Raw genomic sequence first — 25440 nt, forward strand, 5'->3', positions numbered from 1 at the left:
CAGTGTTGACGGGGATGTGGAGAGAAAGGAACTCTCATTCATTGTTGGTGGGAATGCCGTCTAGTTCAGCCTTTATGGAAAACAATATGGAGATTCCTCAAAAAACTGGAAATTGAGCTCTCATATGATCCAGTTATACCACTCCTAGGGATACCCTAGGAATACAAAAATATAATTCAAAAATCCCTTCCTCACACCTATATTAACTGCAGCGTTATTTTCAATAGCCAGATTCTGGAAACAATCAAGATGCCCTTCAACAGATGAATGACTAAAGAAACTGTGGTACATATACACAATAGAATATTATGCAACCATCAGGAGAGATTAAGTCATGAAATTTTCCTATACATGGATGTACATGGAATCTACTGAGTATAATAAGTCAGAGGGAGGGAGAGATAAAATAGTCTCACTCATATATAGGTTTTAAGAGAAATAAAAGACATTATTGTAATATTGCCCAGAAACAATATAGATGAGGTCTGGAAGGACTGGATCATGATATAAAGTTCACAACAATGGTGACTAACATGCTTTTGAGAAGAGTTGTGTGTGTGTGTGTGTGTGTGTGTGTGTGTGTATTCACATTAAGAAAGGTAGTGAGCAATTCTGTTTGAGATTTAGCAGCCTTTTAGCAAAAGTTGATAAATTCTGTCTAGGACAGTATATTGATAGAAAAGGGTAGGGTTCTTTAGATCTTAGAGAGCCATAAAATACTAGGCCCACAATTTTTAAAAGCACCTCCTAGTCAAGAGGTATTTAAGTGTCTTGCTTGAGGTTAAAAATAATGTGAGTAATCAGTTATTTATAAAAATTGGCAGAATTTTATAGCAAAATATGATAAAAGATAAAAGATTAAGGAAGATCAGTCTAGAAAACTTGGTAAGTAGGAAGTAACAGATTATTACTAAGATGTCAAAGAAAGTAAGACTAATATATTTTCAGGTATATATATTTAAAGACTCAATGAGCTAATTTGATTTTATAAAAAATTAAAAAAGTTAAAAATTCCTGAGGTTATTTTCCCCTAAGATAATTGACAACATAGTGCTTTAAAAACATAAAGTAGTCCAGAGTTTCTGTTTGGACAAATAAATATTGGCTTAAACTAAAAGACAGCTAACAATGGGAGGAAATATTCAGCACATCAGGTAGAGGGTTGATATCTAGGATAAATAAAGAACTCACAAAGATAAATAAAAAATAAAAACCATATAAATATGGAGGAGAAATGGTAGAAATGAACAGGATCTTCTCTGAGGAAGAAAATTAAAGGGTAGTTAACAGGCACACAAATAAATACTTATAATAATTTATTATAGAGAGATATAAATCAAGATAACAATAAGATATCTATCATCTCACACCAGTTAGAATGACATACACAAAAATATTGTGTTGGGTGGAGATGTGGTAAAAAAGAAATTTTCATCCACTGCTGATGAAAATGTTGTCTAATTCAACCTTAGTGGATAACAGTATGGAAAGTTTTCAGTAAACTAAGAATTGAGCCAGCCATTCCGCTCCTGGGTATCATCTACCTTTAGGAGACAACAGAAGTCATTACTAAAGGACATGTTCACATCATTATTCATTTTGGCACTTAATAGCTAATATATGGAATCAATTTAGGTGTTCAGCAATAAATATCAGTATATATATCATAAATATATTGTATATATACAAAGAGGAATACTTCACAGCTCTAAGAAAAATTAAATCATGAAATTCACTGCAACATTGATTGAACTGGAATATACCATGTTAAATCAGGTAAGCCAGAAGAAGAATGTGGTCTCACTTGTATGTGGTATATAGAATTACTATATATTATTAATCTATATGATGAAGAAATGTAGTATAATAAAGTGTCTAAAATGTAGTGTATTATGTCTCCTTTTTTATTTTATATTATTTTATCTTATCTTTCTCTTTCCTTTTGCACTCCGGCATGATTTGAATTCATAACTGAGACTATTGTGTGGTGCTTCTCTTTATTGCTATAGGGCTCATTGGATATTTAATTTGACATTTATTTTTGTATTGTTATGGTGTTTCAATTACCTTTTTCATGTCCTCTCTCAAATTGAAGCTGATAGCCACTAGAAGGACTCCGCCCATTTTCAGCATATTTTTTAAAATTTATTTATTTATTTATTTTTAATTTTTTTGCTTAATCTTTACCCCATTCTATTGCCTTTCTTTCCCTAAAACAAAACCACATAACTCGATTTATCTAGGTTAGCCTCTCAAATAAAGAGAGAAACAAGGGAGGGCACCAGGACCAAACAGGTGTATGATCACTGATAGTAAGCTAGACAAAGAGGGGACCACCTACTCTAGCAGCCTGGGGGGTGATGGTGGGGGATATGGGTTGCAGAAAGGGAACGGGGTAGGGGGGAGGACAAATTTGGTGGTGGCTATTCCCCTGATTCAATTTAATATGTACCTAAAATACTAATGTGAAAGATATGTAAGCTACTATGATCAAAATTTAAAAAACGTAGTGTATTAAAGAAGAAGCAATACGTGGAATGTAATGTATTAAAGTCAGAGCATAGGGAGAAGAACAGAGAAGAAAAGACATAAAGAGAGAAATAAGAAGAGACAGGGAGTACAGGGCCATGGATAATAATATTTGAGTACTTTAGTGGTATAAGGAGTGATGTGGCTAAATTCAAAACACAGAGCCAACAGCACATGAGATCCAGACTTGAAAATGCAACTTAAAAATGTACCCGTCAAGGTGGTAGAAAGGGAACCTGGAAACACTGGTGGAGAGAAGTTGAAACTGGTGGTGGAATTGTTGCTGGAAAACTTTATCTAAAACTCAATTATGAATAACTTAAAATCATGCTTTTTTGTGGGCTTTTTGTTTGTTTTGTTTTGGGGCCACACCCAGTGACGCTCAGGGGTTACTCCTGGCTATGAGCTCAGAAATTGCTCCTGGCTTGGAGGACCATATGGGACACTGGGGGATTGAATCGTGGTCCCTCCTAGGCCAGCCACGTGCAAGGCAAATACCCTACTGCTGTGCCATCACTCTGGCCCCTAAAATCATGCTGTTTTAATAAACTAAGCAGAAAGTAGAAAGAATAGTTTGTTAAGAGGAGCAGGGAGAAAATTAAGTTAGTTCTAGAAATACTGACATCGTATGTTTTGGACTAGTAACATTAGAAATGTAATAAAGCTAGTGTCATATTTTACAAAATCAACTTGATTAGATATGATCATTTAGCTCATGGGTGAAATGAAATTGGAGGGATGGCAAAGAGAATTGTTCTAAATACCTAAACAGTTTATTAATAGAGGTCAAGTCCAAGTGTGAGATGTGTTTATACAAAGTTCTTTGACAAGACTTCATCTTAGAATATTTTCCTTAGTGAAAAATAATAGTAAAATGAATCATTTGAAAGCCAATTATTCGTAAAAGTGAAAATGCCTGTGTAGTAAAAACTGTTTTAAAAAGCTATTTAATAATAAAGATGTGAGAATTGACTACTAGAGCTTTGCTTTATTTATTTGCTTTGGACCACACTATGCTAACTTACTTCTAATTTTTATGCTTAGGGATCACTCCTGGTAGTGTTCAGGGGTCAACATCTCAGGGGTCAACATATAACGGTGATTGAAACAGTATTGGTTGCATTTGGAACAAGTACTTTGCTCCCTATAATATCTCTTCAGCTTTTAATTTTGTTTTTGAGAGTTCCTGATGAGGAAAAAAGTGTTTGTGCAATGTCTTAGTGAATGAGAGTTCTAATGTTAGAGGAAGAAAATAGACACTAAAAATCTGAAGATTGCCGAATGCCTAAGTTTGAGGGTGAGCACAATGGAAGGAGAGGTAAAGTAAAAAGAAACAGTGCAGTGAGAAGTTACATTGCAGTCAGATTGGAGAATAAAGGTCTTCAGATAAATAATAATATTCTTATTATGCTAAGGTAAATTCATTAGAATAAATTATTATACTGAAAATCTTGTAGAGAAGATTTTTCTTGAGACTAGAAGCCAGAAGGTGTCATTAAGGAACCATGAGGTAACAAAAGGGAAGGAGTTTTGAAGTGTGACAGACCTGAATTGGAATCCCAGTTCTGTTGCTTACCAGCTGTGCTATTTTGGCAAAAATTACTTAAGAATATCCTTAGATCCAGTGAGGCAGGCAAAATTACTTGGTAAAATGCCTGGAACCTAACAGAGTCTTAATTAAGTCCATCCCTTTAAGAATATAGTAAGTGGTAAGGAAACAGGAAAATAATAACAACAGTTTTTGAAAAGTTCTGTTGTAAATGATCTTGGGGAAAATGTATAGAATTTATTTAAGAATAATTGAAATAGGATATGTTTGCCCATAGGAAAAATGAGCAATGTCGGATCATGTAAGAAGTCAAAATGAAAGACAATAGGTGAGCCAGAGCCAAATGACAAAAATGCAAGGATTCAGGATTACATACATGGAATGAATATTAGACAGGAGCACATATTTATATTTCAGTGTTTGGAAGAAGAATAATTAATTCAATTTTTTTTCTTTGCCACACCTAATGATAATCAGGGTTACTCTTGGCTCTGTACTCAGGAATTACCCCTGTGGTGCTTGAAAGATGATATAGGATGTCAGGGATCAAAACTGGGTCAGCTGTGTACAATGGAAGCAGAATAAGGATGCAATATGAGTTCTCTTTTGAAAGAATGAGTATTATTCGTAGAAGTCATTTACCAAGTTGAGCTTCCTCCCCTCACCCCACCTCCTGGAGGCAGCAGTGAGGGCCCAGCAAGAGTTGCAGAGCAGCATGTTGAACTGTCCCCACCCCAGAAAGTGGCAGTGAATGGAGCCTGCCCAGAGGCCCAGAAGGGACCTACTGAGAGGTTCAGATCAGTGTAATGAGACAACCCTGCTCCCAGCAGTTGGCAGTAGCACACTGAACCTAGTGACACCTGCACAGCTTGAAGAGTGTATGGCAGCACATAGTGTCTAGTCAATGAACTCCAGCACAGCACATAGAAGACAGCACACTGAAAAAGACACAATGTGGACATTACAGGGAACACTAACATGTTTAAAGTAGGAAGATGGTAGTTCTACAGACCCAAAATATACTGGCCACCTATATCACATCTTCAATAAAGGCTTTAGAGAGAAAATCTGAAGGATGCTCAAAGAACTGAAAGAAACTATGAAATGAACTGAACAAACCACAGTTAAAATTCAAGAGGATATGAAAATAGAAATGAGACAATTTCAAACTGAAATAATATGACTGATAAACTTGGTAGGTAAAATAAAACACTCACTGGAAAGCCCCAGCAGGGTAACAGCTGCTAAGGATATAAGCAGTGAACTGGAGGATGAACTCATAACAAATATATACATCATAAGAGGTTGGAAAAGATTGTTTAAAAATCAGATCCTTAAAATTGATCAGATGATGGAAAAAATTCTCAAAGAATATGAACAGATGAAAATATGTTTCATCTATGATTCAGCAATTTTGCTGGTAGGGATACACTGGAAACACAAAAACACAATACAAAAATGACCTCTGCACTGATATTCATTGCAACACTATTTACAATAGCCAGAATCTGGAAACAACCTAGTTGCCTGAAAACTGATGTGTGACTAAAGAAACTGTGGCACATTTACACAGTACAGTCATTAGGAAAATAGAAGTCATGAAAGTTGCCTACACATGGATGAACATGGAGATTATTATGTCAACTGAAATGAATCAGAGGGAGATAGACATATAATAGTCTCATTCGTTTGTGGTATATAAGAAAAATGAAAGACAGTATGGTAATATCCAGAGACAACAGAGATGAGGACTGGAGGATCTCATAAATATAAAGCTTCCCATTAGGAGCAGAGAATGCAGTTATAGAACTGCACTGACAACTACCATGACAATGATATTTAGAACTGATTGCTCTGGACAACAACTGCATGCTGAAATGGGTAAAGTGATATGGATTACACACCCTCATTGTCTAGAGTACAAACTATAGTATCAGAAAAAATAGAGGAGAGAGAGAGAATACCTCTCCCAGATAAACAGGGGGTTAGGGGATGGCAGGGAAATAGAGGACATTGGTGGCAGAAAAGTTGCACTGGTGAAAGGCAGTGTACATTCTATCACTTAAACCCAATATAAATATTTCTGTAATCATGGTGCTTAATTAAAATATTATTATAAAAATGAAGTAATTCACCAAGGAACAAGATGATAAAGTAGAGAGCTTCAGCCAGTTAGAAATCATCTCAATATATCATGAAGGCTAAGGGAATCAATAATGTTGAATCAATTGCTTGCTCATCAGAAGAGCAGTGATGATGTGAAATAGTTATGTTTCACTAAAGTTTAGGAAATATATTAGGAATACATTTTTGTAGAATTGCAGTAATTCTGCAAAACTACAAAAATCAAGTGAAAAGACAAAAAGTTAAGAGATGTGTTTTGATATGAAAAATTTCAAATCATCTATAACATGGCCGCAGATTGGCTGAGTGGCAGTGACCCGAAAGTGTTTTTCATATTGATTCACTAAAATCTAATTAAAATAGGTAAGGGCCTTCATTAACATTCAGAGTCTAACAGAAGTTTATTTGATTGTACTAGAATTTGTGATATATATGTATCTATATTATATATATGGGCATAGTTGGATTTTTTAAGCTATAATATAAATTCAAAAAAGAAAAACTGAATTCTGTTTTAACTTCAAGGCAAACATGAGGCTAAGGAATTTTACAGAACAGAATCACAATGATTTAGGGAATCATTGAAGGATGTATAACCCTTATGGAACTCTGCTTCTTTTTTTTTATGCCCTATGCCAATGACTGTTATCCTTCATGGAATAACATCAAGGGGACTGGTCCAGAAAGTTTGTGAAATGACCTTATAATACTGCATGTAAATGACCTGGATTTGATCCCATTGCTCCCCTAAGTACACCTACAATAAACACTTAGGGAACTCTAGCTATGCTTGGGTGACCATATATAGTTACGGGGATCAAAAAGGTATCAGCCATATACAAGGCAAATGCTTTACCTCTGTACTATTCTCTGATTCCAAAGTTACATACTGTGAAGTCTGTTTAGGTTCTAATAAGTTACTCTGACTTTACCAAACATTCCTCTAAATTGCTCTGACTTGTCATAATTTTCCCTAAATTATACTTGGATTTGCTTGGTGCTTGATACTTCTAGTACTTTCTTAACTATTGGAGATTAATAATTCTCACCTCCCAAAACCAAAAATAAATCAGGGCAAAATTTTAGCAGGACCTATCCTTTATATTATCCAGTTGCAAAGCACACTTCTTGAATAGATGACATATCCTAGTTTAGGATACATCACCAGATTCAAGTCTGAGAGAATCCTTTGCCAGTCGATATGAGTGCGGGTCACTGGAAGATCCCTTCGTAGAATTTTCCTCAGAGCTTCATTTGACAAGTCCTGCAATTCTTCTAAGACTGCTGCTTGAAATTTATTCTCTTGCTCTTCCACCAGCCTCGCAAAACTCAGAGCCAGTTGAGCTTGGTTAACTACCTCCAGACTTTCTTTCAGGTCTTTGGAGATTTCAATATGAAGGTTGACAAATTTGAAGAAGTGGGCTTGCACAAAAATTCTTCCAGTTACTTGGGTTAGAAATGGATTGATCTGGAAAATCCATTTTGATTTCCAAAGGCCATTCCAGCAATTTCCTGATTCGTAGCTGTGATCTTCAATGCAGGCTATCAAGAACTCCCTCCCTTTCACATTTTTTCTTAGTACATTGCAGTTTCCTGCTGGGTAGTGGTCGTTCACGTACAGCTTTAAAGCACACAGCACAGCAGTTCTGAGATATTCTGTCTCATTCTGGATTATACCATGACTTTGAATGTCCTTTAGTTGGTTTTGAAGCAAGTCAAATTTGAAAGAAAGTTTGCTTTGGTGATCGAAGAATCGGTTGTCCCCCACTACATTATGGTGAGACAGGAGTACTGGATTGCCATCAATGCAAAGTGGTACAGAATATTTTTTGCAGTGTTGATGTCCTGCACGCTCACCTTGATGATTCATAAGTTTTTCATCACGGATCAGTAGACAGAGATCATCAAAGGCATTTACAAATTCTCCTGGAGGAGCTTGTACCAAGAGTCGGTAGATTATTTTCTCTTTCTCCTTTTTACTCAGAACAGTTTGTGACATGTTTGGTTGCAGCAGAAGCAAAGCTGAAATCAAGGGTGTTCAAAAGATGAGAAATCACCCCATAAGGTGGATTTCTCAGCAAGGTGTTAAACATGCAAGCTTAAGGTTACTAGGTCTAACCCTGAAAACAGGTTGTCTGGCGAGTTCTGATTTTCCTGATGATGTCACAAAGATGTTTTCCTGATGAAGTGTGGCATTCTTGCTGATATCATAATAGATGTTTCGTCCAAAATGAAGACATGACAGCCACCTTCTGACTGGTGCTCAGCTCAACATGATTTAAGGATTTTTAAGAACTTACATCCGGAACAACCTTCTTCCAAGTGGTGTGTCTGTATACATTGTATATTGTCAAGGGTCTAGACAAGTAGTCCAGAATTCTAGGGAGGGTTTTCTTGACCTTTGCACCTTTGTGGAAAACTATATTTAAAGAATATGGTTAGATCAATCAGTTGTATTCACTAATGCAGCTGTAATTGTTTAATTAAGATCCTTAGAACAACTTCCCCTCAAGTCAGTGGAAACATCTTGTGTGGAAAGGTTTTGAATGAAAGAGCAAAAATAAAAATATAATAAGCAGTTGGTTGAAAAATGCTAGCTAGCCTTTATGTAAGCATGCTTTATTTATAAACAATGTGGGTTTAGACATTGTCATTATTAGACATTTGGAATTTAAGGAAGAGACAAGAAAGTTTCAACAGCAATAAAATGCAGGGACGACATTTTAAATTAAGGCATCTGGGGATTTAAGTGTGAACTGACTTTCCTGTAAAAGGCAACAAACCACTTTCTTCTCTGCTTTTTCTCTAGAGAAGGGACAGTGCCAACAATCGATGTGTCTCCAGAAATTCCTTTCCTGCAAAGGGCAGAGTTAATTATATTTGGAACTCAGACAACAGTTAATGGGGAGAGACTTCTAAATATTGGAAACAAACGACGGTCATGCAAACATGGAGAAATATCCACTCAGAAGTCCTTTTTCTCCTTCTCTTCTCTTCTGTTCCTTTTGTTTGTTTCTTCTTTTATACTTTATGAGCAGCCCCAAACTGAAGGTTTTTAAATGTACTGCTTCCAACCTTAGCTACCCAAGCTTTTCTGTGTTTCCCCAGATTCCTTTACTTTTTTTTTCCTTCTTTGAGCTTAGGTTTTTTGTCATATAAACTCAGGATCACTAAATTTTAGGTGTTTCGGTAGTTTCAAAAATCTTAAAATTGAGAGGAAGTTTGTTTCTTTTGTGACAGTAGAGAAAATTATGTTAATTCTTCTCAACCTTAGTGTCTCAAATTGAAGTTTTAAAATAGAAGTTTCTAATTTTTTTTTCTTTTGGGGCTACTTCTGGTGATGCCCAGGGGTTACTCTTGGCTATACACTTAGAAATTGCTCCTGGCTTGAGAGACCATATGGGACGCCAGGGGATCGAATCTTTGTCTGTCCTGGGTCAGTGTATGCAAGGCAAACACCCTACCGTTTGTGTCACCACTCTGGCCCCGAGAAGTTCCTAATGTTTTATTAATAGTTTATACATGACAAATAAACTTGAATAGTTAGGTCTTGAAAATGTTATACCAAACATTATACACTTATTTTGGAATTGTAAAGTCATTTTTGATGGTATTTAAAATACTGACTTTTTTTAGTGTGTGTGCAGCTGAACATGAGATAAATATGGTAGACTTGGTGGCATTTTGCTGTCTTCCAGTAGCAGAAACTATGTTCATACACTGTAAACACATTTAATTCCCCCACTTTCTTAAATGTATTTTTGCCCCCTTTATAGAAGAGAAAAATGTATCTGAGATTGGTCTCAGGGCAGAGAGCTAAAAGCTTAGTTTTCATGTTATGTCTCTAGGCATTAGAGTAAGAATAAAATTACCCCAAATTAATGCTTTATTACTAATATTATCTAATATTACTATTACTATCTAATATTACTTTGATATAATTTCAGTGCTCTTTATTCTCTCATACCTTTATCATAGAATAGTACTCACATAACTCTGTTGACTTTAAATATGATTTGTCATAGAAGTAACTTGTCATTTCATCAAGAAAATAATGCTTTAAAAACTATTGCCAGTAGCTAAAGACATCCATATTTTTTAAGGCATTTTTAGAACTTAATGATTGTGAAAATTTCCTTAACTACTTTGTGCCCCATAAATGGTTTTTGTCGATGGTTATAGATGAATTTAAAGGTGGCAAAATTACAGTAGAAGCAGCTTACAAATTACTTGAAAAATTTGATGTTCATTGCAGCTTTATTCACATGAAATATATTTTTAAGGTGAGATATATACCCCCTGCTTAACTTAACTCTGGGGAGAACTTAATCTAAAAACTGAAAAATATTGCTAGAAATTTGGTTGCTACAAAAATGTATATGAAAAATTAGTATTTTAATAATTTAAAATATGTGAAATCTATTTGGGATTGGGAGGGAGAAACTTTTAGTGGGAAGTTAAATTATTTTTTGCAAAGTTTAAAATAAAACCAAGTTGTTACTTTCAAAAAATTTTGAGTATACAGGATTGTTTATGAAATTGATATAGAAGAAATCAAAATTATATAAATGATAAAATGGTAAACAGAGTCTAGTGATTTATAGAAGAAACGGGAAATTTTAATAAAATTTTATTCAGTATCAAAAAGAAAATTATGCAAAAAAGTTAGCTGTTTAAAGAAGGGTTAGAAGAATATTTCTTGGCTAAATTTTATGATCAGAAAATAGATAAAAGGATTCTGAACAAAAAAAAAAACACTAAAAAGCCATATATATATTTTGCTTTAAGAAGATGCAAAAAGTATTACAAAATCAGACAGAAAAAATAGACTGAGTTAGGAAGATAAAAATTCTAAATAAATTTTTGTTTTTCAAAAGTGTGCAAGCAGATAACACAATCTATGTTAAAGTTATCAGTCACAGTAACTGGCAATGGATGATGTTTTACTTATCTTTGAACTAATCTATAAATCCTATGAAATTATGGGTACTGGTAATGGCAGGCAGGCCTGTTATTCAGGGTAAAATTTCTTGCTTATTCATAAAAATAGAAATTATAAGAATCTCAGCACTTTGGTGCCATTTCTCCAAAACCCAATTTTCAAAGCATGATGGAGATAGACCGTGTGACAGGTGCATAGAGAGGGGCTTCAAGCTGAAGGAACCCCTGATCTTTTATTCTGAGTAGTTCTTTGCTTTTGGAGCTCCATGACCATTACTGTGGACAATAAAGAGCCCTGCATTTTCTTCTTGAGAGGAACATAATATCTCCTTTATACAAATACCCTTGAAATGCCAGTCATGAGGAAGGGCAAGCTTGTGTCTCTGCTTAAAAAAATGCCCCCGATTCAATGTCACTATGTACCTAAAATACTACTGTGAATGACTTGTAATCCACTTTGGTCAAAATAAAAATTAACAAAAAGAAAAAAAAAAAGAAAAAATGTTCAAGTCCATATAAGATCTGTGGAGAATTCTCAGCTGGTTCTTCTCTCACTAAGATTTATTATCCACGTTTAAAAAATTTGAAGAGGTGCATAAAGAGAAAAGCTATACATCTTAGCAAATTGTAGTAAGAGACAAAGTTTCAGAATTGTTTTCAGGAATCCCAGAAACCTGTGTTACAATAAGCTATCAAAATCAGGGGCTTGAGAGGTTAAGTCAATTGCTTTGTACCTGGCCAACTCTTGTTTTTTCCTGACACTTTATATCATTCCCTGATCAGCACCGGGAATAGCCTAGTACCAACAATTGTCTAGAGCCAGGTGTACCCCAAAACAAAAAAAAACAAAACAACAAACAATTCAAAGTTAAAAAGATGTAACACGACATTAAAATGGGAAAATAGTATAAATACAAATAAGATCCTATCTAATAGAGATTGGAACACACAAATCTTGTAGTGCAAAGGGACCTTACACCCTGAACATTGACATAACGATCTGGCACAGACCTCAGAAGAAAGGGCATATTCCATTCTCCCCTGAACCAGGAAAGCCATCCACGAAACATCCAGGCTGGTCTATAACATCACCTGGAAGCAATCCTCTACCACGGAAGACCTACACTGCTCAGACTTCGACCTGCTCAAAAGAGATTTCCCTTAACACTGAGAAGACTTAACAACAACAACGACCTGCTTACAGGACAGGGCTCCCTGCATTGCCCTTTGATTGTGAGGTGAAAGGAGAGGATGCTCCACGTCCTGACTTCAATGTAAGATATGCAGATTCCAGGATCTTTAATACAGAAACATGATACCAACAACAAAGACTGTGTGAAAAATAAAAGTGTGTTGGCACTACAGACAATGTATTGGATTGGACGATCTAGCTTGCCTGGAGCCTAGACTTGGTCTTGTGCCAGGAAACTTCAGGGGTCTGGTCTCTTTGTACTTAGGCCAAGGTTATTTCTTTCCATGTCCCTCATATTTTGGTGGGCCTATGCAAACAACAATTGCCACTCTAACACCATTCTTACTGTGCTCCTTTGACTCTAATCCTTAAAAAGAACTCACTTAAAATTTGAGGTTTATTTAAGCTAATATGCATGTATATGGAAATGTAAGAAAATACTATGCCTGTAATGTTTAAGGAGTTACGTAAGTTTTATGGCTTTAGGTTGCCTTGTGTACTGTTAAGAAATATTATAATGTGTTACAATCTGGGGACTTGAGGGACAAAGTAATTGTACATGGATTCTGTCTTATTTATCTTAATGTTCTTTGGCTGAAATTTCAAAGTTAAGATATCAGCAAGGGGACTTCTGAGAATTATGTTATGGGTGATTGTCCTTCCACTGTAACTTTACCTTGTCCTCTTTCTTTGCACCCTTGTTCTCATAATTAAAAATAAAAATTAAAAAAAAATAAAAAGATGTAACAAATGAAAGATTTGGTGAATGACCTTTGCAGAGAAAATTTCCTTGTAGTGGCATGGCCCAAAGGGAGCTATAGCTATGTGCTTTCTAGTTTAATAAAATTCACATGTAGCACAAGATATGTTATTAAATATTAAATGTGTATCAAGATTAAGATGTGAGGGGCCAGAACAATAGTACAGTTAGGATAGCTTGCTTACCTTGCACGGGACTAACCCAGGTTTGATCCTCAGCATCCCATATCCTCCCCTAAGCATGATCAAAAGTAATTTAATTGCAGAGTTAGGAGTTACCCCTGATTCTAAGGTTGCTCTATTATCTGTAGATAGATGTTTTAAATGAAATTAAGAAAAATGCATAACATAATACATGCAGAAGTTATGTGTAAAATAATATATTATTTTGAGGCACAGCGGGCAGGGCATTTGCCTTGCATGTGGATTCCCCAGGTTCAACTCCCAGCATCTCATATGGTCCACTGAGCCAGCCAGAAATAATTTTTCAGTGCAGAGCCAGGAGTAACCCCTGAGAACAGTAGGGTGTGGCTCAAAAACAAATAAAATTTATTTAAGATTATTATTTGAACATGGCAAAGGTTTACTGTGTTTAGCAAAAATTTTTAAAGTGGCTAGAAAATGTCAATTCTAAATATTTGAAGAGCAGAATTTTATAATCTCTTTGACCAAAATACTTTCAAAGTATAAACTACATATAAGGGCCATCTACATATATTAAAGTGATTCCACTCAATACTTGATTCCAAAAGCTGATGATGACTTGTTGACTTCAGCTAAACTTCCAGGTATGTATTAAAATGTTGCTTTAACATAAATTTAAGTTGTAGCATGGCTAAACATTTCTACATACCTGAAGATTAAAATTAATGTCTATCTCTTTTGCTTCAATTTTTATTTCTGCTCTTTTTACATATAATGAGTATATCTTTTAGATAGTTAAAAAACACAATCTTGGCCCAAAACTTCCAGATCTTGAAAGCTAGTGTTGTCAAGCTCAAAGAACAGAGAGAAACTTTACTCTGTTAGTTCTTACCTAATTAATATTTGAAAAATCAGAAATATTTCTGAACAAATATCTTTTTATTTTTTTAATTTTATTGTAACCAACGTGAATTACAAATCTTTCACAGTAATATTTAAAGTATATAGTGACATTGGATTAGGGTATTTCCGCCACCAGTGTTGTCCTTCCTCCACCTCTGTTCCCAGCATGCATCTCATATACCCCTTCATACCCTCCAGACTGCTAGTATATCTGGTCCCCACTGTGTATAGCTTGTTGTAGATTGGGTATCAATTCTGTTGTCATTACTTTGGGTTTGGTATTTAAGTTTGTTTATTTTTTATTTCTACTCAATGTTCATACGGCTGTTTGGTCCTGTTAACCATCCATTCCCCCCACCCCTCAATTTATGAGGCAGAAAATGATGATTCAAGTTATGTGGTTCTGTTTAAAAAAAATAAAAGAAAAAAAAGGAAAAAAGAAAAACAAACAAACAAAAAACCAGAACTCCATCTAAAGCTTATAATATCAATTTAAAAGAAGAAAGAAAAAAGAAGAGAAACATAAGAAGAACAAAAAACACAAACAACAACAAAAAATAAAAATCAAACAAAAAAACCAGTCAACAACTAAAAAAAATCACCACAGCAACAAATACATCAATCAAACAATAACCATGAGAATGAAAAAAGGAAGAAGGGCTGGTGTGGCAAGATTTTGTGCTTTTTTTTTTTTTTTTTGCATAGGCAAATTTTTGAAGCATAGACATTCTTTTTATTAATTTTTTAATTTTTAAAGTTTTTTCAAAATTTTTTATTTTTAATTATGAGAACAAAGATGCAAAGAAAGAGGGCAAGATAAAGTTACAGTGGAAGGACAATCACCTATAAACAGAATTCTCAGAAGTCCCCTTGCTAATATTTTAACTTTGAACTTTCAGCCAAAGAACATTAAGAAAAATAAAACAGAACCCATGTTCAATTACTTTGTCCCTCAAGTCCCCAGATTGTAATACATAATATTTCTTAGCAGCACACAAAGCCATAAAACTTATGTAACTCCTTAAACATTAAAGGCATAGTACTTTTTTACATTTCCATGCACATGCATATTAGTTCAAGTTATCCTCAAAAGTTTAAGTGGGTTGTTTGTCTTAAGGATTAGAGTCAAAGGAGCACAGTAAAAAATGGTTTTAGAGTGGCAGTTATTGTTTGCATAGGCCCACCAAAATATGAGGGACATGTAAAGGAAAAGCCTTGACCTAAATACAAGGACACCCTACCCCTGAAGTTTCCTGGCATAAGACCAATTCTAGGCTCCAGGCAAGCTAGTTTGTCCAACCCAAGTCATTGTCTGTAGTGCCAATACACTTTTATTTTTCACACAGTATCTGCTGTTGGTATCATGTTTCTGTATTAAAGATCCTGAAATCTGCATATTCTGCATTGCAGTCAGGATGGTGCAGACTGCAGAGCGTCCTCTAGTTTCACCTCACAATTAAAGGGCAATGTAGACAGCCCGGTTTTGTTAGCAGGTCGTTGTCGTCTTCTTAGTGTTAAGGGAAGTCTCTTTTGAGCAGGTCGATGTCAGAGCAGCAGTAGGGTCTTCCCTGGTAGAGGATTGAAGCATAGACATTCTTAATATAATTACTGTGTAGGATTATTTGCTAAGATTTGTTAAATAAATTATTATTTTTATGTCATTGTTACAGGCACAAGCAGACACCCATAAATATTAGGCAGAGTTATATGAATCATGACTATTTAAAAAATATAGGAAATTGATTATATTTATTAATTTTCTAAGAGCTCCTATAAATTCCAGCTCCTATAATTTATTTTCTTACTAGGTAACTTTACATTATAAAATTTAAGTAAAATCACAACTTTGTGACTGTGAAAAATATTTTAAATGTTTTAATACAAAATTAATTATTGAGTCATGACTTGAGTAGAAATTTTCTGTTTTTTAATATCATGTGAAAATTATTGCTGTGTACCAGGATGATAGCACATTGGAAAGGGAACTTACCTCTTATGCAACTGACATGGATTCAATCCTCATCATCCTATATGGTCTCCCAAGCATTGCCAGGTGTGAGTAAGTCCTGAACACTGCTAGGTGTGGCCCAAACTATTTTAATAAAATAATTATCTTGTCATCTTCAATTGTAAAGCATTTTATGAAAAATGTCATTTTAACACATATAACTTCTTAGATTATACATTTGTTTTATATAAAACTGTTCTTTTTAATTAAATAATTTTTATTATTCTAATACTTCAAATCCTTTTTTGATTTTGGCACACACCCACCAATACTTAGTGGTTACTCTTGCTGCTACACTCAGGAATGCCTGAATGTATGCTCAGGGGACCATTTAGAATGCCAGGTATTGAACCTGGGTCAATTGAACCTGGTTGTATGCAAGGCAAGTGCTCCAGCCCACTATTGCTTCAGCCCCAATTTTTACTTTAAATCTTAAAATTCTTCAGGCTGTTAACCTCTATGTTTATGCATCTATGTTCATATAAGTATATGTATATTGCACGCTATAAAAATTTTAAATGATAAACCCAAGTTTTGTTTAATATCAGGGGAATCGATACATAAAATACTATTTTATATGTAGATTGTGATGAATAGCATAGGCATTACTAATATTGAGTCTCAGAAGATAATTTAACTTGGGTTTAAAAATACCTTTCTAAAATCTTTACTGTATTTTGAAGAATGAAATTATTAAATATGCTTCACTATAGGCTATGTAAAAGAGGTGTAGTATCTTGCATGTTTGGCCTGATTATAAAAATTATGAATGGAAGGGGCAGAAGCTATAGCATAGCAGTAAGGCATTTATTTACCTTGCTCGGCCAACACAAGACAGACACCCGGTTTGAGTCCAGGCATCCCTTATGGTCCCCGGAGCCTGCCAGGAGCGACTTCTGAGCGCAGAGCCAGAAATACCTCCTGAGCGCCTCCAGTTGTGACCCCAAAACAAAACAAAATATGAATGGCATACAATTGAATATAAATGTTCTGTTGCAGGTAATTGGTCACATTAACTTATTTATTTTTGAGTAGGGAAATATTGCTGGTTCTAGGATAAGTCTGACAGTTGTCAGAATAGATTGGAATTTTGCTCTCAGAAATCACTCCTCACAGGCTTGGAGGACCATATGGGATTCTAGAGATCGAACCTGGGTTGGCTCCTTACAAGGCAAATGCTCTACTGGCTGTGCTATCACTCCAAATTCTGGATTAAAATTTTGAAGGAAAAGAGAGGCAATAGAGTATTTCTTCCTGCATCAGCTTTACAAATGCTGGTCAGACCATCAGTTATGTTTTATTTGGTTATACTTCAAATTTATGATTTCCCATGGCACTTGGCTCTCCACAATCTAAACTACTTTATTTCACTCTCATCTTAAAAATAATAAAAACATATCTTTTTGTTAAATTATTTTTAAATAAATTGCAGAAAGTTTATCTAATTCATAATCCACACCTTTTGTTGTTGAGCTTTCCTTTTATCCTTTCCCATTATCAATTTAAATTTTATATTCTCACCCTAGTTTGTTGTTAGGGGGGCCACAACCTACCTGTGCTCAGGGCTTAATCTTGGCTCTGCACCAACGAATCACTCCAGGCAGACTTGAGACTATATGGGGGTAAAAGGGACCTAACTGATGTTAGCCCTCTGGCACCTCATAGTCTAACTCTGACATTATCATTTCTTCTTTTCATCTTGTGCCTACTATTTTCTTATTTTGCTAGTTCTTGAGGTATATTTATTTATTTTAATATATTATTCCTTCAAATTGGCATTTACTGAAGAATTTCTTTTTGAAAATAGCTCTTCTGAATCCTCTACGTTTTGGTATACTGTGTCCCATTATTATTTGTTTCAAGAGAATTTTTTAAGTTTTCTTCATATTGCTTAATCAATAGTGATTTGTGAGTATGTTGTTTGGTCTTACATATCTGTGAACTATTTTTTGCCACATCGGCAGTGTTCAGGTTACTCCTGGCTCTGGATTCACTCCTGGTGGGCTCAAGGTTCCATTTGGGGTGGTACTAGGGACTGAACCTGAGTCGGCCATGTGCAAGGCAAATGACCTACATGCAGTGCTATTGGTCTGGGCCCCAATGTGAACTTCGTTTTAATCTCAAATTCTATTTCTTTTTTTTTTTTTTTTTTTTGGTTTATGGGTCACACCGGGCTGTGCTCAGGGGTTACTCCTGGCTGTCTGCTCAGAAATAGCTTCTGGTAGGCACGGGGGACCATATGGGACACCGGGATTTGAACCAACCACCTTTGGTCCATGCTTGCAACGCAAACGCCACTGTGCTATCTCTCCGGGCCCTCAAATTCTATTTCTAATTTCATGTCATGTGGTCATAAAAAAAGTTTGATATGATTTCAGTCTTTTAAAATGTGTTGACACATTATATCTTGTGATTTATTATGTGAAAAGGCCTACATGATCTTAAGAAAAATCTATATTATCCTGTTCGTGATGGAATGCTCTATAAAATGTTTATAAGTCCATATGATTTAATATGCCATTAAGCCCCGTGATTCTTATTGATTTTCTGTTTGGGTGATCTACTCTTGAAAGCAGGGAGTTAAAATTTCATACTATTATTATGTTGACATCTCTCTTACTCTCGATTGTCTTTTTTTTTTTTGGTTTTTCGGACCACACCCGTTTGACGTTCAGGGGTTACTCCTGGCTATGCGCTCAGAAATCGCCTCTGGCTTGGCGGGACCATATGGGACACCGGGGGATCGAACCGCGGTCCTTCCTTGGCTAGCGCTTGCGAGGCAGACACCTTACCTCTAGCGCCACCTTCCCGACCCCTCCATTGTCTTAATAATCTTTATACACTTAGATGTTCCTATGTTGGGTACCTAAACATTAACAAATGTTATACCCTTTTGTTGGAATTACCACTTTATCACCACAGAATGAATTTTTTTCTTCTTATTACAATATTTGTTTTGAAATCCCTTTGTCTGATAATAAATATAGCAATACCTATTTCTTTTTCTTTTTTTTTTGCCTGTTTTTATATCTAATCTCTTTCCTTTTAGTTTGTGCATGACCTGAGAACTGTGTTTCAGCATTTTTAGATGTGCTTAAGAGTCGAAATGGAAAAAATAATATAACTTAATTATCTAACATTCAGTTATGTGGGCTTTATATCAGATTTAAAAGTTGCTGCTTGTTAGTCTAGTTGGATAATCAATTATATGCATTACCTAAAGATTATTTTAAAGACACTGTATCATTTATGAACACTGTGGGCCAAGATCATCATTTGGCAGTCATAGTTCTCAGTTTTTCTCCCAACCTTATCTCCATCTCAGCCCCAATGAGTTTTTACTTCCAATTTCTGGCTATTGAAGTTGATTTGTACACATATATTAATGTTCTACAGTATTTAACCTTCTTCTCTTCCTCTTTGATTTTCAATTCAGACTGCAATTTGGCATCCTCATATAAAACTCTCTGGTTACCACTGAACTTTTTTTTAATGTAATGAGGTGATTATTTCCAACATGTTCATACCCCATGGTACTCAGAGTTTACTATAAAGGGACAAATTGTAATATGAGAGACTAGGCTGGATGATGTGAGGGAAACAGACATAAGACAGAACAATGCACTTATATCTAAAACTGCCATATATTATCTCTTCTCTTCATAGCAACAAAAATGACATAGACAGTGCTATCCCTATTTTGAGATAAAGAATACAATATGCAGAGTTTGCCTTATATGCCCATACTCCTATTTCAGAGATAAAAATACAATGTCAGCACCATCTGTCTACAAATTATCAGCTTTTCACTATAATACAATTGCTCTTCAACATATTTTCTTTATATTCAAGTGATTTACATAGTAATGAGAGTTAAGATCCAAAGAAATCATCTTTTTTTTGAATTCTGTATTCTTTTATGATACACTTTCTGTTCCTAAAAATTTTTAATTTTAAATCATTCTGTAGTACTAGTTATTTCAATTCTCCCTGATTCAAGGCATTCTTGACTTCTCTCCTTCATGCACTTAAACTTTGAGTGTGATATATCTATCTGTCTGTCTTATTCGTTATAACATCACAGGTACCTAAAAAGTTTCTACACTGCTTGTGATTTAGATTACATAGTCTCTGTTTCCTTACCTGCAGTTCACTATCTATTTCAACTGGTAGTCCAAGTAATCATACTAAACTTTTGATTTTGTTAGTCACTTATTCACTGAGAACCTCATGGTACTTCTAAAATATTTAATAACTGGATCCAGCACACTTTATTTTGTAAAGTTCAAGCCTGAATTTTCCAGATTATATGAGTGCATTCTTTCTCATTGGAACCTACTTTGTCACTCTCTGCCTCCAATACTTCGGTAATTACCCAGAGTTCACCACTTCAAGGTATTATATAACTAATACAGTCTCTGTGATTTACAATGACATTGAATGCTTCTGATTTACTCTGACATCTTGACTTAAGTTATTTCATGGTGACCTAAGATTGCTTGCCATAATTTAAAGAAGATTTTTGAAGTAGGGAATAATAAAGTAATAAAATGTTTAATTATAAGATAATCTAGTATTTTCATCGTCCCTATTCTTTCTGTTTCTTTTATGGCCATTTCATTTTAAGTAAGGATGAACTGTTCCCAACTTTGGAATCATTTCAAGTTTTATACACTTTTAATAAGGATTTGATATGAACTTTATCTCGTACAAGTACGATTTGCTATTTCCAGTATAACCAAGTAGTTTAACTTCTTTATTTTGTATATTTATTATACTCACAATGTGAGCCCACCAATTATTTTTTTAGTAGGATAATGACAGACTGAACAAAGGAAGAATCACTATTGAAGAATTTAGATCCATTTATCGAACTATTGCATACAGAGAAGAAATAAGGGAGATTTTCAATGCATATTCGGAAAACCGGAAATTTATTGTTAAAGATAAACTAGTCAACTTTCTGAGACAAGAGCAGTACATACTTGATGCAAATGACACTGATGCTTCTGAGATCATTAAAAAATATGAGCCAATTGAAGAAGGTATGCTTGCTCCAGTTCAAAGTTTCTTTACTAAATTTCATATGCAAAATTTTATGACTTGTAGTTACTATTTTCAAATTTCTAGATGGATGACACTTCTTGCATATAATCATTTACTTGATACTATTTTTATATGTGCATTATAGAATGCTTATAGAATACTTGTTAAAATATATTTTATAACCATGACATTATCTCTCATGACATTGTATAACTTCTTTCCTTTAAGTACTCAGACATGAATTTGGGTGTTAAATCAAAGAAATTATTCTATTTTCATGTACAAGGTAGTGTATTTTTATTAAAAATAGAAAGTGTAAGCACTCTTTTATGTTTGCATATTATTAAAATATTATTAAAATATGGGAAGACTAATTGAAAACATTTCTGAGAGAAAATATTACTAACTTCACCACTATCTATAGTCCTAATAATTTAAAACATTTTGAAAGAATTTATTGCTTTTTCCTTTTATTTTCCAGCTATTGAAATCTGGGTGAATTAACCTTTTAGGCTAAAAACTGTTACATAATTTTTTAACCTCTGTATTATCATTTATTGGGTAAAACAATTTATTTTGCATATATGCTTGTCAGTAAAATAATATGTAATATGAATCATATATATATAAGTACAATTAAAGTACTGTTTAATCTCCCTCGAGAAGTTAACAGAGTAACTCAGGACTCTTATTTTTGAATAGACCTGTAAAAGTCCAACTTCAGCTCTAAAAGTTGGTTTGAGACTTCCAGTGTTTGGCACACATACATGGTTCTACCGCAGTGAACTTATTTCTTCATTGGGTCATATCCTTATAATTTATTCCCATATTTAATTGCTGAAATCAAGGTTTCTAGGCACTGTAGTTACACTGAAGGCAAATTGGGTTTTATTTTCCTGATGGGTTTTGGTGGGAGACTGACATTTAAATAAACATAAAAAGGTTAATTTAGAGACAGCCGTGAAAACAAACTAACAAACAGACCTAAAATAGTGAAAACAGAAAGTTCAAAGTCCAGGTCTAGTTAAGGGTGGGGTTTAGGAAAGTCCTTTTTTGAGTTGTGACTTCTGACCTGAAGAGAGAATAAGAAATAAATCAGAGATTTCTCAGAAGCCTATTGAAATTAAGTTGGTGTTTTTATTAATCTGGAGGAGCATAGTATGGTTCAGTGAATTTCTAGGAGAGCTAGGCAGGGACTGAAATTACATGCAAAGACTAAAGGGTGTTCTGCAAGGTAGTGCAGAAAGACTGAGAATAGATTCTGAGAACCAATAGAACCTGCACAATTTGCAACAAGATACAGAGCTAGTTCACCTGTAAAACACCCTTGATGAACAGTTGCTTTCTTTATTATTAGTTTGAGGCCACAGCCCTGGTGCTTAGGGTATACTCGTGGCTCTGTGCTCAGGGTTTAATCCTGGCAGGGCTGAGGAGATTGAACCCAGGTTGTCTGCATGCAAGGCACATACTTTAACATAAATATATATGTATGTATATATATATATATATATATATATATATATATATATATTTCTGTCTCTATTTCTTTCTATGTGCACATTACTCTTATTTTAAAAAAGCACAATGTTTCTTTAAAAATGTCATTAATTGAGTAAGCTCTGTTCAAGTTTTTTAAGTCCTTTAGTTGATTGCTGACTGGAAACAGCCAATTTATAGAAAAGCACTTTCAGTGACACTTATCTAGTAAAAATTTCACAAGAAACTGTTATTTGGGCACTGTTACAAGGATAATAGTATAGTGAGAATAAACATTAAATATTTTTATTTAACAATGGAAGTTTTCTTTTATCCATTTCATCTTTGAATGGATGGAAAATATTTAGATTTTATTTATATGATTATTGATTTTTTTCCTTTTTGGGGAGCGGGCATGCCTAACCTGAGTCATACCTGGGTCATATTCCTGAATTTGCTTCTGGGGACTACTTTTGGTGGGTGTTAACGGACCATATAGGGTGCCGGTAATTGAATCCATGTTACCTTATACAAGGTAAACATCTTTCATGTTGTACTCTCTCTCTAGCCCTATGTTTATTGATATAAAGACCAATTTGAATTATAATCCTATAGTCTCAAATGCTTCTCAAAAGCTTCTCAGTCTCATGAGCAGTAGTATCAAATTTTTAAAATTCCATGATATTTGATATTAAATCTTATTTTCTGGGAATTTTTAAGAACACAAAATGAGTGTATCACATATTTTCTTACCAATAATATTTACTCAATTATGTAAGGTATAAAAATGTCATGAAGTTTTAAAAAACCTAATTTCATTTGGAATAAGAATTAATGTATGCAATTCATTACTTTATACTTTCTGTTGCTTAGACACACTGTCTTCCTAAATATATATGGCTTTGAAAAACTGCACATTCATAGGCATTTTATTCTTGATTCCATTTGTGAAAAAATAATGCAACAGCACATTGAGTATTGGATTTTCCTTTTTGATATCATATACATGTGCCAATGGATATATTTTTGTATATGTTGTTTTTAATGTGAGTTATTTCTGTTGCTTTTATAAATAATCTAGCCTGAAGTATTTTGCTCATCATTCTTGTGTTTTTAATAAGAAATCCTAGAAATACACAGTTTTGGGGCTCAGGATCACTTCATAAAGTGAACCCTCAAAATAATTTCGAGAAAACTTGAAAGATCACAATTAAAATAAGTAGAAACTAATGCTAATAGAATTAATACATAATAAAGTTGCTATCATTTAAAATATATGGATTAATAAGCTTATATGCTCACTGTATATAGTGGGTTTGGTTCAGACTTTCTTTTTAACTTTTATTTGTTTTTAATGAAGTGCTCAGATCTTACTATTTGCTTTGTGCTCAGTGGTGGGTACTGGGTGACTATATGGGATGTTGAGGATCAAACCGGGGTCAATTGTGTGCAAGGTAAGTTCCAGACTTAGTAGACTCTGGTTCCAGAACCAGTGTTCTGTAAAATATAGACTTTTGGTACATATTAATGTTAAAATGACCCAGAAATTTCATTCACCCGAAAGCACTCAAAAGAAATAGATCTATTTGCATGCCAGTTATGTACTGGTTGTTTAAACAGTAGTTTGTGTACAAATTTTGAACTGGAAATTACCTCAATGATATAAATCTAAGAACTGATTTATGAAAGATTATACAGCAATTGGAATAAGCAATGTGTATATGAAATAATAAATTCTTATAAAAATGTCCAGCAAAATAAACTGGTCACTAAAGATAAATGCTGTATAAATTCATTAGTTTATAAAGTACAGAAATCAGAGAAAACTAACCATATCTCTAGAAGCCAGATCATCAAATATATTTTTTAGAGTTGGGGGGAAAAACTGTCACAGAACGTAGGCTTATGGGTACTGTGGTGTTTTATTCTCTAACAAGGTTGCTGCTTATGTAGATGTATAGCTATGAAAACGCATTTGTCTATAAGTACTGTTCTCATGAATAGTTAAAACATTCAAAATCAGCAATAGTGTGATTTATATACATCAATGTGAATACAGGGTGGGGAGGGGAGGAAAGACATTTGAAATATTGGTGATATGAGTGTTGCACTGGGGAAGGGTTAATATATAAATAAAAATAAAAGTAAAGATAAGGCCTCCCAATGCTTTCCACAGGCTGTGTTCTTTACACTGACTGTATAGAAAGAGGAGGTACAGTAAATGCACCCCATATACACCTCAACCCAGGCCCTTTGCCTGGTCTGTATTGTGAATGGGGGAACCAAAAATGTGAATACAGAAGTATTAAGTATTCACTAAATTTATTTCCAAAGAAAATTTAGAAATAATATGAATTATGAATAAATATTTAGAAGCATGTATTGAAATGTAATTTTCATGTTAGTGATATTTCTGAATTCTGTTTACTTCTTTTTTATAGTTAAACTAGAAAATAAGCTGTCATTTGAAGGTTTTAGAAGATATATGAGTTCATCAGAAATTCTTATATTTAATGACAAGTGTGACAGAGTTTATCAAGATATGAATCAGCCAATAAGTGATTATTATATTTCATCTTCACATAATACCTATTTACTATCCAACCAAATTGTGGGACCAAGTGATCTTTGGGGATATGTAAGGTATTTATTTTGAACTTTAAATTTATTACATTTCAAATCATTTGGAAGTTTCTGCTTGTGTGTGCCATATAGATATGCATCACAATAAAAGTTATTATTCATTATTAAAATCTCATAGGGAAATGG

The 25440-nt window shown here is 34.2% G+C and overlaps 2 protein-coding genes and 1 non-coding gene across 3 annotated transcripts in view; 2 read left to right on the forward strand and 1 right to left on the reverse strand.

Annotated features, from left to right (window-relative positions):
* Positions 1-7301: 7301 nt before the first annotated feature.
* Positions 7302-8201, reverse strand: CAPZA3 (capping actin protein of muscle Z-line subunit alpha 3). Its single transcript, XM_049783702.1, has one exon. The coding sequence runs from the start codon at positions 8199-8201 to the stop codon at positions 7302-7304; it is 900 nt and encodes a 299-aa protein (XP_049639659.1).
* Positions 8202-8792: 591 nt separating this feature from the next.
* Positions 8793-25440, forward strand: part of PLCZ1 (phospholipase C zeta 1) — a 56928-nt gene continuing 40280 nt past the window's right edge. Inside the window, exons 1-4 of the mRNA XM_049782898.1 lie at positions 8793-8810; positions 10306-10485; positions 20963-21194; positions 25113-25314. Of these exons, the coding sequence (XP_049638855.1) occupies positions 8793-8810; positions 10306-10485; positions 20963-21194; positions 25113-25314 (632 nt within the window). The remainder of the gene's footprint in view (positions 8811-10305; positions 10486-20962; positions 21195-25112; positions 25315-25440) is intronic.
* Positions 24826-24958, forward strand: LOC126023128 (small nucleolar RNA SNORA51). Its single transcript, XR_007500335.1, has one exon. It is a non-coding gene; the product is annotated as a small nucleolar RNA SNORA51 (small nucleolar RNA).

This window comes from Suncus etruscus, chromosome 11 (assembly GCF_024139225.1).
Source record: "Suncus etruscus isolate mSunEtr1 chromosome 11, mSunEtr1.pri.cur, whole genome shotgun sequence".
Classification (NCBI taxonomy): Eukaryota; Metazoa; Chordata; class Mammalia; order Eulipotyphla; family Soricidae; genus Suncus; species Suncus etruscus.

Bases quoted from the DNA above. Each gene is read 5' to 3' on its own strand.
- CAPZA3 (XM_049783702.1), bottom strand. From the start codon at position 8,201: ATGTCACAAACTGTTCTGAGTAAAAAGGAGAAAGAGAAAATAATCTAC.